The 15,120-nt window shown below is 40.9% G+C and overlaps 1 protein-coding gene across 1 annotated transcript; it reads left to right on the forward strand.

Annotated features, from left to right (window-relative positions):
- The first annotated feature begins 2,538 nt into the window (after positions 1 to 2,538).
- Positions 2,539 to 13,946, forward strand: LOC123085683 (uncharacterized). The gene is made up of 16 exons (XM_044507361.1): positions 2,539 to 2,897; positions 3,469 to 3,663; positions 3,761 to 3,835; positions 3,931 to 4,095; positions 5,287 to 5,450; positions 6,969 to 7,187; positions 8,981 to 9,107; positions 10,063 to 10,251; positions 11,104 to 11,190; positions 11,306 to 11,460; positions 11,776 to 11,895; positions 11,993 to 12,218; positions 12,801 to 12,860; positions 12,951 to 13,124; positions 13,215 to 13,324; positions 13,495 to 13,946. Exons 1-16 carry the CDS (start codon positions 2,712 to 2,714, stop codon positions 13,658 to 13,660), a joined length of 2,418 nt encoding a protein of 805 aa, XP_044363296.1. The 5' UTR covers positions 2,539 to 2,711; the 3' UTR covers positions 13,661 to 13,946.
- Positions 13,947 to 15,120: the final 1,174 nt, after the last annotated feature.

The following is a 15,120-nucleotide window of genomic DNA, read 5'->3' on the forward strand; positions in this document are numbered from 1 at the left end:
CCCATATGTTCCCCCCGGGGGTTCCGGTAACCCCTCCGGTACTCCAATAAATACCCAATACACTCCGGAACACTTCCGGTGTCCGAATACTATCATCCTATATATCAATATTTACCTATCGACCATCTCGAGACTTCTCGTCATGTCTGTGCTCTCATCTGGGACTCCTAACAACATTCGGTCACCAAATCACATAACTCATATAATACAATATCGTCATCGGACGGTAAGCGTGCGGATCCTATGGGTTCGACAACTATGTAGACATGACCGAGTCACCTCTCCTGTCAATAACCAATAGCGGAACCTGGATGCTTATATTAGCTCCTACATATTCTACAAAGATCTTTATCAGTCGAGCCGTTATGACAACATACGTTATTCCCTTTGTCTATCGGTATGTTACTTGCCCGAGATTCGATCGTCGGTATCTGCATACCTAGTTCAATCTCGTTACCGGCAAGTCTCTTTACTCGTTCCGTAATACATCACCTCATGACCAACTCCTTAGTCGTTTGCTTGCAAGCTTATGATGTGTGTTACCGAGAAGGCCCAGAGATACCTCTCCGATACTCGGAGTGACAAATCCTAATCTCGATCTATGCCAACTCAACAAACACCTTCAGAGATACTTGTAGAGCATCTTTAAAATCACCCAGTTACCTTGTGACGTTTGATAGCACACAAGGCATTCCTCCGGTATCGGGGAGTTGCATAATCTCATAGTCAAAAGAATATGTATTTGACATGAAGAAAGCAATAGCAATAAAACTGAACGATCAATATGCTAAGCTAATGGATGGGTCTTGTCCATCACATCATTCTCCTAATGATGTGATCCCGTTATCAAATGACAACTCATGTCCATGGTCAGGAAACCTTAACCATCTTTGATCAATGAGCTAGTCAAGTAGAGGTTCACTAGGGATGCATTGTTTATCTATGTATTCACACATGTATTTAGGTTTCCGATCAATACAATTCTAGCATGAATAATAAACATTTATCATGAATAAGGAAATACAAAATAACAACTTTATTATTGCCTCTAGGGCATATTTCCTTCACTCTGTCCTTGGAAGTGTCTACCATGTAGACATCATAGGGGGAGGTTGCGGTCCACCTGCCAGTGTGGTTGATGGCTGGCGGTGGAGCGATATCTGACATCTCGCCGATGTCTTCATCTATGTCGGTGGTCTCCTCAGAGGCACTGTCTAAAACACCGGTAAGTTTTTTTTATGGTAGCGACTAGGTGGGTGGAGGGTGGGCTAAAAAGTCTAGCCTTCCCTGGTTTTCCTAGATCTGATCGTACGCCAAGGTTCAGTCGTCCGAGATGACGAGGCTTTGAATCCGATTTAACATTGTTCAAAAGCGCCTTGTCTGCCTCGCCCATATCCTGATCAAAAGTCAGGCTCAACTAAAGTTTACTTGAGGTCCGATCTAACATGGCCTCAGGGTCTTCGTTAGTCAAGATAGATGCCTGACCCATTGACGCAGTACTCAGCTCCGAGCTCAAAGCCAAATCCGAGGTGTGATCCATGGAGTGGTCCTGATCTAGGATTGAATCCGAGATCTTGATGGAGGCGTCAGGGCGGTCCTTAGGCTGGTCTGACACCCAGCACGAAAACGCGAGAGCGCTGCGGGAATCCATGGCGTACTTGAGGTTCTCAAATCTGATGATCTCGCCTGGAGCATAATTTTCGATCTGACCCAGGTGGCCAGTCTAACCAGCGTAAAGAGTAATATTGCCAAAGACAAAGAGTTGTCCCGTGAAGAAAGCCATACCACAACCGACGCTATCGTCAATCTGCAAGCCATCGAGCCGTTTCGATTTCCTAGAGGGACCTGTATGGGTCACCAATGTCGGAGCTAAGTCCGACGGATCTCGGGTAGGGTTCCCCGATCAGGTAGGCTTGGCTAGATGGTAACAATGACACAGGGGACACGATGTTTACCTAGGTTCGGGCCCTCTTGAAGAGGTAAAACCATACGTCCTGCTTTGTTGTAGTGATTGCGGCCAAGGTGCAAAGTATAGGTGATCTACCACGAGATCGGATGCGAATCTGTCCCTCTAAGACCCTAACACCTCGGTTTATATAGACACCGGGGGTATCTAGGGTTTACATGATGTCGATTGCATTTAAAGGGCAATCGTGCCGAGGACCATCTCTACGTCTTGGAGTATACGTTAAGTCTTCACGCCATTTCTTCCCGATGTGGCCCACATGAACGAAGCCCACTGATGATAAGCTTAGGAGGGAGGGGGGAGGGTCCTCGGCCCAACCCATAGGTCGCGCAACGGACATGTCGAACACCCCTTATCCAGCACTCCGTCAGTGACTATATATGATATGTCAATATTATATAGCCGGCTATACTATTAACCATGCTCTAATACCTGTATTTGTACCTCTTGATGAATAAAGCCTAGCAGATTCTCGAAAAAAGCAGATTTTTTTGTAAAAAAACAGTGTTTCTTTTTACAAAAACAGATCCATCGATCCCGAGTCCACACAAGTCAAACACCACTAATCTCAAAGCGACGACGGCCTAGCCGAGACAGCAAACGCCCGCCCGCACTCGCCGTGGACCGTGTGGTGCCGCCGACCGCTCTGCCCCCTCCTCCGCCTGCCCAGTACTACCTCGTAGCCGGCCACGGCGAAGCTCCCCCAGTCTAGGGGGTTTCCCGCGCCTCTCTTTCCCCGCCTCCCATGGCGCCTCCCCTCCTCCTCCGCATCCTCTTCCTCCTCGCAGTCACCGCCGCCGCGTCGGCAGCGGCGCGGCGAGAGGCGTTCCGTCGGGACCCCGGGCACGAGCACTGGCACCACGGCGCCTTCCACGACGTCGAGGAAAGCGTCCGCGCCGACGTTCGCCGCATGCTCCACACCCGCGCAGAGGTACTCCACTGCCCCCCCCCCCCCCCCCCCCCCCCCATCGCCCCGCCACTCCCCCGCTAAACCTCTCCGATCCCCCTCGCGCGTGGCCTCTGCAGACGCGATCTGCGCAGAGTAATTGAGCTCGAATGGATCCGATCTCGGTCGGCGGTGCGGTGAATACCACTCCCGCGTGTATGGGATCCGCACCTGCCACCGGATTTCGGTTCTCTCCGTCAGTGATATCGAGAGCAATTTTTTTATTGTGGGACGTGTCAAAATTTCCCAATTTTGAACTTTTAATATATACATGTAGACTCTGGCTGCGAAGATGTGTGAGATTGTTCACATGGGTTTGCGTTATGGATTATGCCTGGGACTTGGGGCACCGTAGATTAAATCGAGCCTGACATTAGTTAATCGGTTGCCATGGTCATACTAGTGCTCGTATAACCAGGAAAACTGAGCAAACAGTAGTGATGTATCTGTAATAATTCCCTATTTCTCTGCTCAAATCCCTGTGTGTTCCAAAACATGTGTGGTGTTACTTTATTAAAGATTGAACTTCTATAAACACATTTGGGGAATTTTGCAGGTTCCATTTCAAGTGCCCCTCGAGGTTAACGTTGTTCTGATTGGTTTCAACGGTGATGGAGGGTATAGATACCCTTTGGATGGGCACAAGCTTGAGCAATTCCTAAAGATGAGCTTTCCACTCCATAGGCCCTCTTGTTTCGAGACAGGGGAGCCAATTGATATTGAGCACCATATCATGTATAATGTCATAGCGGTAAGGCTTCATTTACGATGGTCATGTAGATTATTTTTCGCCACCATGTAGGTCTTGTTTTCATCCAGTGATATTACTGAAATTATTGCTTCGTTAGGCTGGACAACCAGAGCTTATTTCGCTTGAGAAGTCACTGAAGGAGGCTATGGTTTCTGCAGGAACTGCGAGAGAGGTAGAAATATGCTATTTCCCTACAAAAGTATCTTTAAACGCTGTTCAGATCTTGATTGACACAAGACATGACACTAACTATTTTGTCCCCCACAGAGTGAATATGGTAGGGAATTCCCTCTCTTTGAGGTAGAAGCAACTGTAGTGGAACCTATATTCGAGAGGCTATACTCATTTATTTTTGATATGGAGCCTGGTCGCTCTGCAACTGAGATGGATAGGCCTGTACCTGTTGCAATATTTGTTGTTAATTTTGATAAGGTACGTACACTTGTATATTGTTCTATATAAAATACTTTTCTAATTCATTTCACACCTGCATGCAAATTATATTATTCGTGTGTAGACTTGTAGTCTTTTGGAAATATTGAGTAAACAGACTAATTCTTCTGGTTGTTTATTTTCCTATTACTATTTGAGGGAAACAGAAGAGAAGAACCCTACTGAAATTATTTTAAAGTTATTATACAAAAGATAATACTCCCTCCGTCCGGAAATACTTGTCGGAGAAATGGATGTATCTAGACGTATTTTAGTTCTAAATACATCCATTTTCATCCATTTCTGCGACAAGTATTTCCGGACGGAGGGAGTACATAAGAAGAGAAAGGAAAAGAAGGTAACCAGTGGGAGTTGCATTCTGAATGTGAATTATACTCACTATCCTTAAAAAACACTCTCACTTTTAACAGATCGAAGCCAAACAATTTCCTCCATCTAAATTTGTTTGATGGTATAATTAAATAATTAATGTGTTTCTTTGTAACTACATATGCTGGTAATCTGCGGTTATCAAAACTTTGAACAGTATTTTAGATAGAGATAGTCATGCTCATGCAACATCCTTAGCCTTCTCTAAAAATTGGAGCATATGCATAGATGAGCCCAAAAGACATTGATAAGAGCCCAACAATCCTTAGTAAACTGGCCAGAGACAAAATATGCATACAATTATTCTTTTAGAATGTAGGGGACCCTGCTGAAATACGAAAGAAACTGCACAGAAGGTATTACAAAGGAAAATAAGTTGATTCAACAAGTGGGAGTTTCATGACTTTCATTCTGAACTATATTCACTTTGCTTAGAAGAACAGTACCCTCACATTTTCATAAGTTCTAACAGATTCAGGTCGAACGATTTATCCATCTCAATTTGTTTGATGGATATTATAAAATATATCGTTTATTTGTAATTATATATGCCAGCAGCCAATGGTTATCAACACCTCGAACAACATTTAAAATAAAGATAGTCATGCTCAGGCAGCATCCTTAGCCTTCTGTAACAATAGGAAACTATGCAAAAGGACTCCCAAAAGACATTGATAAGAGCCCAGCAATCATTAGTGAACTGTCCAGAAAGAAAACATGGGATTCAATGTCCATCCTTGTATCTTATACAATTATACTTAGAGAATAGTAATCAACATTGACAAAGCTCTTCCTTGGCAGGTCAGAATGGATCCTCGGAACAAAGGAGTTGATCTTGACAGTTTAATGTATAGTAAAATTAATGGACTGACAGAACAAGAGCTAAAAAAGCAAGAAGCGGATTACATCTACCGTTACCGGTACAATGGAGGTGGAGCAACTCAAGTTTGGCTGAGTTCTGGAAGGTAATAGTTATTATACTATTTTTTCTTTACGACTTGCAAGAAACCTTGACGGTCAAGAATTTACATTTTTAACTCACTAAATGTGACAACCCTTCAGCCCAGTACATGATTGCAAGAGCGATATGAAGCGTAATCTGGAGAGAAAAACCATACCAATATTCCTATTCTACTTGCTGCTTCATTGCATTGCACTTGTCCTGCCAGATGATTCCTTTTTTGTTTTCACGATCCTTTCTGTTTCGTTATTTATACCATTAGATTCATGTGCTGTCACTTTCTTCCTTAATGTGTACACCTTCCTCCAAGATATAAGGCATATTTTGTCTCTTTAAGACAACGTTTTGACCAACAATTGCTTCGTTAGTATGTGGTTTATGTGACATGAGATTATTGTGACCAGATTTATTTTCAACAATATATATTTATTTATAACTTTCATTCTGCATCACATAAACTACATATTAACTTACTAATCACTGTCAAAGGCTTGTCTTGACGGATTAAAGTGCACCCTATATTTTGAAATGAAGGTAGTAGTAGTACGTTAGTTTTTAATGGCAATGATCTTTCTGCCCCAGCAGTGGGGATTGCAAAAAGTTTTATCCCCTTGTTTTCTGTTTTTGAAAACAACTAAGCTGTAAAAGGCCCTATTGGATCTTTCAGTCAAAAAATAACATCCTACTGAACCTGACATCCGTTTTCCAAAGGGGGTAGTTTGCCCAAAGGGCGAAGGATGTGCTTTGTAGTGGAAATAATGGCAGACCATCTTTACTCAGCATCACTTTTTTTTAATGGAACCTGTAAGGGAGGCCCTGACATTTACTCAGCTTCACTTAAAAAGATAAGGCATATTCACTTTTTTCTTGTTGCTTGGTTGTTAGTAAGCTAGCTATCAGGGCTGCAAATCCTGGCAGGAATCGGCCATTTCCCATCATTTTAGGTGACCCCAACTTGACCTGGTATTTGTAAACTAACTGAAATTTGGATTAACTATATGCTACTTTGGAGGTAAGCATACAGGAGTGATTATTGGATATGAAGGAACACCACTTACGGAATATATACAAAGAGAAAAAAACTGATATAATGACTAGGCCAGGAAATAATTGGTCTCTGATGTACTAGCAGGGTCAAGGGTTAAACAAAAACAGAAGTTTGTACCCTGGTTGCCATGACTCGTTGAATTACATATCATAGATTATTTTATGTGCATAGTTTTTTTCCACCAAGACTTGAGAGTTTCATGCTGTAGTATTAACTGTTACATGGTAGAGCTATTTTCTTTTATCATGCCCTAAAATCGTTTAATAGAAAGAGTGTCATGCTGTACTATTAATTGTTACTCCCTCCGTCCCAGAATATGTGTCGCTGATTTAGTACAGCTTTACTAAATCAGCGACACTTTGGGACAGAGGGAGTACATGTTAGAGCTATTGTCTTATATCATGCCCTAGAATAGTTTATCAGATTGCAGCTAAGTAATGAATCCTCTAAATGACGACTTGCTACTCCTTGCAGATTTGTTGTAATAGATCTGTCAGCAGGCCCTTGTACATATGGGAAAATAGAAAGTGAAGAAGGCAGTGTTAGTTATAGGTCAATGCCGCGGCTGTCAAATATAATCTTCCCAAGAGGACTTGCTGCTCCAAGTGCCAGTTCAACACAAGATATTTTTGTTGGGCAGCTTGCAGGTTTAATTTCAACCACCATTGAGCACGTAATAGCTCCTGATATCAGGTATTACTGAAAATTTCTGTTATTCATAAAACATTATATATGAATCGAACTTCTGCTCCCAGTAATAGCTCATGTTAGTTATAGAAAAAAAATTAGTGATGAATAACTGAAATATCATATATTTTATGTAGGCTAGATAATTGCCCGTGCGTTGCAACAGGGGCATTAGGGTGATTAAGTGCTAAAAATAGAGTTTAGCTACCAATTGAATCAGTACCTATTGACTTAGCAAAAGAAATGATTTTATTTGGTAAACCAGTAAGATGTGGGATATGCGGACAGCTGAGGTGGTTTAAAAAAAACGGTGGGAAAAAGGCAAAACCGGAAGCGGAGGTGGGGTGAGGAGGGAGGACGAAGGAAAATACCGTAAGACAGAACCTTACGTATTTTTTAAGTAGGAGAGATTGACAAAGTTAATAGACAATCATAATACGGACGAGGCGATTCGATGCCCAGGCTCAGCTGCACCCGTGATGAACAGAAAATACAAAAAAAAATACTAGAAAAATTCAAAACATTCTGATTTTTTTTCATGGAAGATAATTTGGTGTGTGAGGTGCGCTCCAAATTTCAGATCATTTGGACAACTGAGTAGCTCTTGGCAAAAAAAAACAATTTTGGGGTCTGTGAAAAAGTTTACTGTTCATGTATTGTTCTGACCCAATTTGCCAATTTGTCTTCTTTGCTGAGAGCTACTCATATGTCCAAATGATCTGAAATTTTGGAGTGCACCTCACGCACCAAATTATCTACCATGCAAAAAAAACCTGATTTTTTGATTTTTTGTATTTTTTGTGAATTTTCTCTTCACCGGGTGCAGATGAGCCTGGGCTCAGAAATGGATATTCGATCACAATAACTATTTTTTTGTCTGAAGTATTTCACGTTCTCTCCAAAAAAATAATTCAGTTGTCTCTCTAGATCTCAAAAAAAGTTCTCTCTCAAATAACTTCACTTCTCAGCATATTCACAGAGAAGTAAACGTCTTATAATTGTTTATAGAGGGAGTATTTAGTAAAGCAGAAGTTACATTCAGGAATCGGGAACAAGTTAAATCACGTCAGTACCTGAGTACGGTCTTCTGTGTCTTCAGTTCCTTGCGCACATCTTGCCCACTTGGAGCCTGTAGCATAAACTAGGTTACCTTGTTTTCATTTCTGCATTTTATCACGCATCCTTGCAAAAGAGATGTTCATTTGGTTTGTTTTGTCATCTCTAGGCGTGAAAGCCCAGTTTCACAAACTCAGTTTGCTATTGTTGTGCTGTGCTTTGCATATTTGTAGTGGTGCTGTGAAGTAAGAATCTGTCAAAGGTAGGCTACTACTTTGATTGGTAAATCACATTAAAATTAGATAAAAGCATGTGATCCAATGGCGGCCTTCTTAAATTTGATCTCATAGATTCTTTGAACATATGATAAAGCGGCTCAATCAAATGAAATCATAATCCACCCAATGCCAAATGGAACCTTATTCTAATACGAGCTAAGTTTGTATGGAGTATTGGAGATTCGAAAATCATTCAAAACTAAACTGTTTATAGTTGAAACGGCAAAACTATGGCACACAATCAATTGACACCAGCTGTACTCCATAGTTCATGTACAGCTGGTTAATCCGTTCTTCTGATTCGTATACTTACCTTAGGATTTCATTTTTTTTTGTGGGGGGGGGGGGGGGGGGGCTATTTTAAGATTGAGTATAGTCTGACACTCTGCAGTGCCATGTCAAGCATTTCAAGCACCAACTGTTCTATCTGTCTGCTATTCTGATATCTCCTCTAAAAAAATCCAGGTTTGAAACTGTTGACATGACATTGAGGTTGCTTGTACCTATCATTGTGCTACAGAACCACAATAGGTACAATATTCTTCAAGCTGGCCACAACAACAGTATAGATGTTAAAGCTATTGAAAGAGAGGTTAGTTGACTTTCTTGCATGAATTATGAATTTATCTTTAGGTGGCTGAAGCCACAGTATTCTGTAGTCAACTCACTAGTTTGTGTTTTGTGTTCATGTACTAGTCAACTAATATGTAGGAGCAGCATTCCGACTGCATATTATTATATTGGGCAAAAACATATGTTTGTCATTTACATGAAATAGCATTGCAAATCTCAAGAGTGCCAAAAACATTAGCAAATGCAATTTTGCATCTGGAAGAATGACCATGCTAAAAGTAAGATACAAAGTTATGGTTACTCCATTGTACCTTGTTTCATTTGTTGGGAGAAATTGTCCACTTCTAGAAATAGAATAAGGCAAAAATAAAACGCTAAATATATACAATTACAGTGATGCCAGGGGTATTATGGTCCTTTCCTATTGGTCTAGGGCCTGGATGTTTCCTTGAGTCCTTGTAATATATTTTAAACAGTACATTGAGGTGCGAGCAAAGCTTTCTCAATCAGTATTAGTTCCAGCGTTGTTGACTGTTAGCTATCATTTCACAATCTGTAGTGCCAATGGGATTTCATTCGAAAAGTCCTTTTGCAGTAATTGTATTGATATAATTGCCTGTGGCAAATCCACGTGAATAGTTTTTTTTTACCTAGATCCTGGTAGAAGAAAAGGAAATTGCAAGTATGAAGTGAAGATCTGTCTTGTCACATTGTCCAATTTAGGAAGCTCAAGATCATCATGATTCATTATTGGTTGAAAATGAATAGTAGTACAATCAATATGAAGTACACATGGTTATTGATCAGCGATTTACTAGCCTGGCTGATTTATTAGTGAAAAAAGTATGCTGTGCCTGTTTTGTGCAGTATGAAGTACACATGGTTATTGATCAGCGATCTACGGGGCATATATAAGTCTATACTTTTTAACCTCGTGACCTGAATTGTTAGTACCACCATGCATACTCTTTCAGGTAAAGAAGATCGTCCATGCTGGGCAGGAGGTTATAGTAATTTCTGGTTCGCATGCACTGCATGAGCATGAAAAGTTAGCTGTTGCGGTCTCCAAAGCAATGCGTAGTCATTCTCTTCATGAAACAAAGAGTGATGGTCGATTTCACGTCCGTACCAAAACATACTTGGATGGAGCAATACTCAAAGAGGTATGTTAGATCTTAGCTTCATTCAAATGCATTATGTTGTAATTGCAAGGATATTATTTCCGTTATGGTAGCTTAATAGACCTACTCACCTACAGATCTTGGATGTATGCTTCTTGGGTTGAAGTGGCACTTCTGGAAAAATTAACATAACATCTTCATCTAATTATATAGCATAAAATATATTTATCCATTTTCCACCTTTAGTAAATATAGGTGCATGAGAGCTTGTCACATGGAGAACTATACGGTAAATTTCCCTGGCCTGTTAGCCATGTCTTCCTAATACCGTAAGGATAAAAAAAGACAACTGTATAATTCGTAATATTCATGGATCTTCTGCTTGTGCTGGGAGAAGGCCGAATCAAGTGAAAATTATAGACATTTTTGGCACCAGGTGTATAAGACCATACTGAACGTGTCCCATAGCTTTTATTTTTTTTCGAGAAAACGCAAAGTGATTTTTGCGTTTCATTGCATTGAAAAGGTGAGAGAGAGTACATGCCTCCTAGGAGGTTATATTTACAGAGTCCTATCGCCTCCGTTCAGTGGACATCCCAGGAGGCGGGCAAGACTACTCGCAGCCCCTGTGCCCCAGCTTTTGCCCTACATTTGGCCTTGTCTTTAATCCTATCAACTAGCGCATCTATCGAGGGTCTTGCATTGTCGAAGACGCATTCGTTCCTCTGTTTCCAGATCATCCAGGGGACGAGTCCCATAGCTTTTATGAAATGGTGAAACCTGAAGCACTACAAAGCAGACTAATGAGAGGGAAGAATATATAGATGGATCCAGAATGCTTATTTCTTACATTTCAACTGCAATATTCTGAGGTGGTTATACCTACTGGTACAGGAAATGGAACGTTCTGCCGATGTGCTGTCGGCTGGTTTATTGGAAGTCTCGGATCCTTCCCTCTCAAGTAGATTCTTCCTGAAGCAGGTGTGTAATATTTGCTGTATGAAATACACTGGAATTTTACGTCAATTTCATGAATCACAATACCTGTTTTTTATTACGGGTGTTATCTATGAGAAACAATTTTTGTCAACAACAGCATTGGATGGATGAGCAAGATAATGTACAAGATTCTATCAAGCACAAGCCTATTTGGGAATCTTACATGCCCAGAAATAAGAAAGAAAAACGAGGAGCTGGAAAAAAGAAACATGGAGCCATGTACAGAACTTATGGAACCAGAGTGATTCCAGTGTAAGCTACTACACACAAAGAGAGCAAGTATAATATTTCAAACTCATATTGTGCTCCTGCAAATAAAAAAAGGATAAAACTGCAACTGATAAATTAAGAACAATAAGAAGACAAGGGTCACTGTTCACATGGATTTTCTCCTACCGTTTTATTGTAAAATTTGGAAGTTATCAAATTATGCACTCAACAAATGTAAAGTATAATTTGTGCATAGAAGTAGAACTATTCACAAGATATTTTAAGAACTAAGGTCCTAAGAATGCATTGTTGAGGCAGAAGGTGCACTGCTACTTTTGCTGATTTGTTTCTCAACAGCTTTGTATTATCATTGGCTGATTTTGATGCTGAACTTATGATGGAAGAGGAAAGCCTTGTTTGGACAAGTAAAGATGTTGTCATTGTATTGGAGCATAACAATAAAATGATTCCTCTAAGGTATGTTAAACTTTTCTGTAAAGAAAAAAATGTTCTACTGATTCCTGCACAGCATGAGTTCAAGTTGCTGCTATTTTAAGCCTCCCTTATGTTGCAGCTACGTGTCAGAAACAACTAGGCAGTTTGCGTATCCATCTCTAGCACAGCGTCACATCTTGGCTGGTTTGGCTTCCGCAGTTGGAGGTCTGAGTGCACCGTATGAACGGGCATCGCGTATTCATGAAAGACCAATTGTGAACTGGCTATGGTCTGCTGGATGTCATCCTTTTGGACCATTCTCAAACTCCTCTCAGATCAGTCAAATCCTTCAGGACGTTGCACTGGTAATGTTAACCAACAATACCTTTTTTATTTTCCTTAAATAATGTACAATGAGAGGAGCAGGGGAGGGAGATAAATGCTCATATGTAATAGTGAGGCTCTGTCAGAATACTTGTTCATGCTTTCTATGGTCTGTACATTGCACTGGAACAGAAACTGTGAAACCTCGAGCTCAGGCTGCTATACACCCATTGCTTCTTCCCCTCCATGGGCCAGTTTCTGATAATTATTCCACGTGTGTTGCCGTGTTGGGAGCATGCTAGGTTCGGTATTTATTTTCTCTGCTGTTCCGTTGCCATTTATGTCCACAAAAGCTGGGTATATGCGTAAATCATTATCACGATTCTGTAATCACCATCACCAGGTTTCCATTTTAACCAATATAAATTCTGGTTCAAACACGGGTTTCTCGACCTGTGTCAACATACATGCGTAGCATAGACATCAAAATGCATTGGTAGTGCAATTATTGATAGTAAAATGCGTCTTACCGGCTTTTGCAACCCATTTAAACTGGCATGTACAACTTTACGGTCAGCTGTTGTCATATTCATTTGTGACAATTTTTGTTTTTTAATGTGCAGAGAACTACAATCTATGCCCGGGTTGATGCAGCTCTTCGCAAAATAAGGGACACATCAGAGGTCCTTTGACATTCAATTGAACATCTCATCATTTGGTTATTTTCTTGACGTGCACGACAAACTAAAACTGTGGTTTGATGTTTGTTGCAGTCCGTTCAATCATTTGCGTCAGATCATCTTAAGACGCCATTAGGAGAACCTGTCAAAGGTAATAAAAACAAGTCTAGCACTGAGTTATGGGTAGAGAAATTCTATAAGAAGGTGACCACAATGCCGGAGCCTTTCCCCCATGGCCTTGTTGAACGTTTAGAAGAGTACCTGGATGTAAGTACATGTTTCATACACTGCATCAGTCTACTTCAGTGTGGAAGTTCTGCCTGGACCTGATTTGCTTTTCTGTTTGCACCATTTCAGAGGCTTGAGGAACAACTTGTGGATCTATCTTCATTGCTGTATGACCACCGTCTGGTTGATGCTTCTCAAAACAGTTCCGACATCCTTCAGAGCACTATATTTACAGAACAGTATGTTAACTTTATCTGCATGTCGCCAGTCCCCAACTAGCTATTCTGCCTTTACTCCTTGTACCGTTAAACCTTGTATAGAAAAGAACATTTAATCGTTTTTTGGTGATTTATTTGCTCCATATTTACCCTTTCTTTGGAATCATTCTTACAATTTTTTGGTTGGGCAGGTATGTAGAACGTGTTCTTTCTGCGGAGAGAGACAAGATGAAGTGCTGCAGCATTGAATATAGTCACCCGAAACAGTCATCCCAGGCTTTTGTCTATGGAGGGATCCTTCTGGCTGGATTTCTTGTCTACTCATTGGTTATTTTCTTCTCTTCACCAGTTCGATAACTCGTACAACCACTGGATGAAGGCGGTTAAGGATTTTCTCTATGATGACAAGATGGGTATGTCAAGGACGACGTCTGGATGAAGCCATGAACTAACGTTGTGTGGTAGACTATTAGTTAGGGCTTGTGTTTTCAAAAAGAAAAGAAAAAAATATATATTAGGGGCTATGTCGGATTGTAGCACAATTTTGTCCATGAGATTGTTATTTTTCAGCACCTGAGCCGTAGGAATCTCCATGGCATGTACTACCTCCGTATCAAAATAGAATACATTTTTGTAGGCTAAACTAGCATTCAACAACGTTTTACTTTTTGCTACGGAGGTAATATCCGATTATCAGCTCACTCGTCAGCGCGCAACGATTTTGATCATCCCCCCTCTTGCAACTTGCTACCGCATAGTATATATAGAGATACTGTACAAGACAATATCACAACCGCCTTTCATGGTGTGAGTAAACGCTTTCTCTTCTCTTTTATCAAAACATTGGACATTCACTCATGTCCATTTGAGTCCCCCTCTCCCCCTCTTTGTTTTTCTGTTTTTTTGGTGGAGAGAGTTTCCCGCCTATTGTGTTTAGAGCAACGTTCTTACATCTGCAACCTCCAAAGCGTTTTTGTTTTGGAGGATGCTCTATTCTCTTTGTTTTTGGAGGATACTCCTTTTTTTTAGGCTGTGGAGGTTGTGCGCAAAGCTGCAAACACATGGTCGCTATATATTATGGCTTAAGGGCAGAGTCTATATATAAATATGGCGATGGAGCGTTGGATGGCGGTTTTGCTAGCTCCAAAACGGTCGTATGGTGGTTTATCTGCTAGCGTTGCTCTTAGTTCGTTCCGTGGACTACAACTATCTTAGATCACAGTGAACCTTGGAGTGGAATATTTTGGTTGTTTTTTCTTATTGGGGAGTTGACACTGATCTACTGGCCCACCTGTCAATGGAATACCTTTCTTTTCTTCAAGGAAAAGAGAGCATTTTTGTGGGGTAAAAGAGTGCATTAATGATTACTCAGAAAAACCACATGAAACATGTGGTAAGCAATCCAAACAATTCAAAAAAAATGATTACTCAGAAACATGAACACAATCACTAGGGACACAAATTTACATCCTTATTTAACAAATCATTAGCTTGATATGCATAGTTAGAACTTCCTTTTTGTATTACTTTAATGACCATGTAATTTCTCTCTTTAAAAAAGGCTTAGATTCAGCCGGCTGATAACTCTTTGCGCGTCAATTGCCTCTATGGTCATCGGATTCGAGTTTGCGTCGATTGCCTCTGTGGCCATCGGATTCGAGTTTGCGTCGATTGCCTCTGTGGCCATCGGATTTGAGTTTGATAGGACGGCCTCTGGCCGCAACAAGGCTCCCGTTGTAATATGCTAAGCGCCATAGGAGCCTTGTTGGTTGTTGCAAAGGATGACACACCTCAATAGAAAAAAAAGAAGGAAGAAA

This window comes from Triticum aestivum, chromosome 4A, assembly GCF_018294505.1.
Source record: "Triticum aestivum cultivar Chinese Spring chromosome 4A, IWGSC CS RefSeq v2.1, whole genome shotgun sequence".
Taxonomy (NCBI): domain Eukaryota; kingdom Viridiplantae; phylum Streptophyta; class Magnoliopsida; order Poales; family Poaceae; genus Triticum; species Triticum aestivum.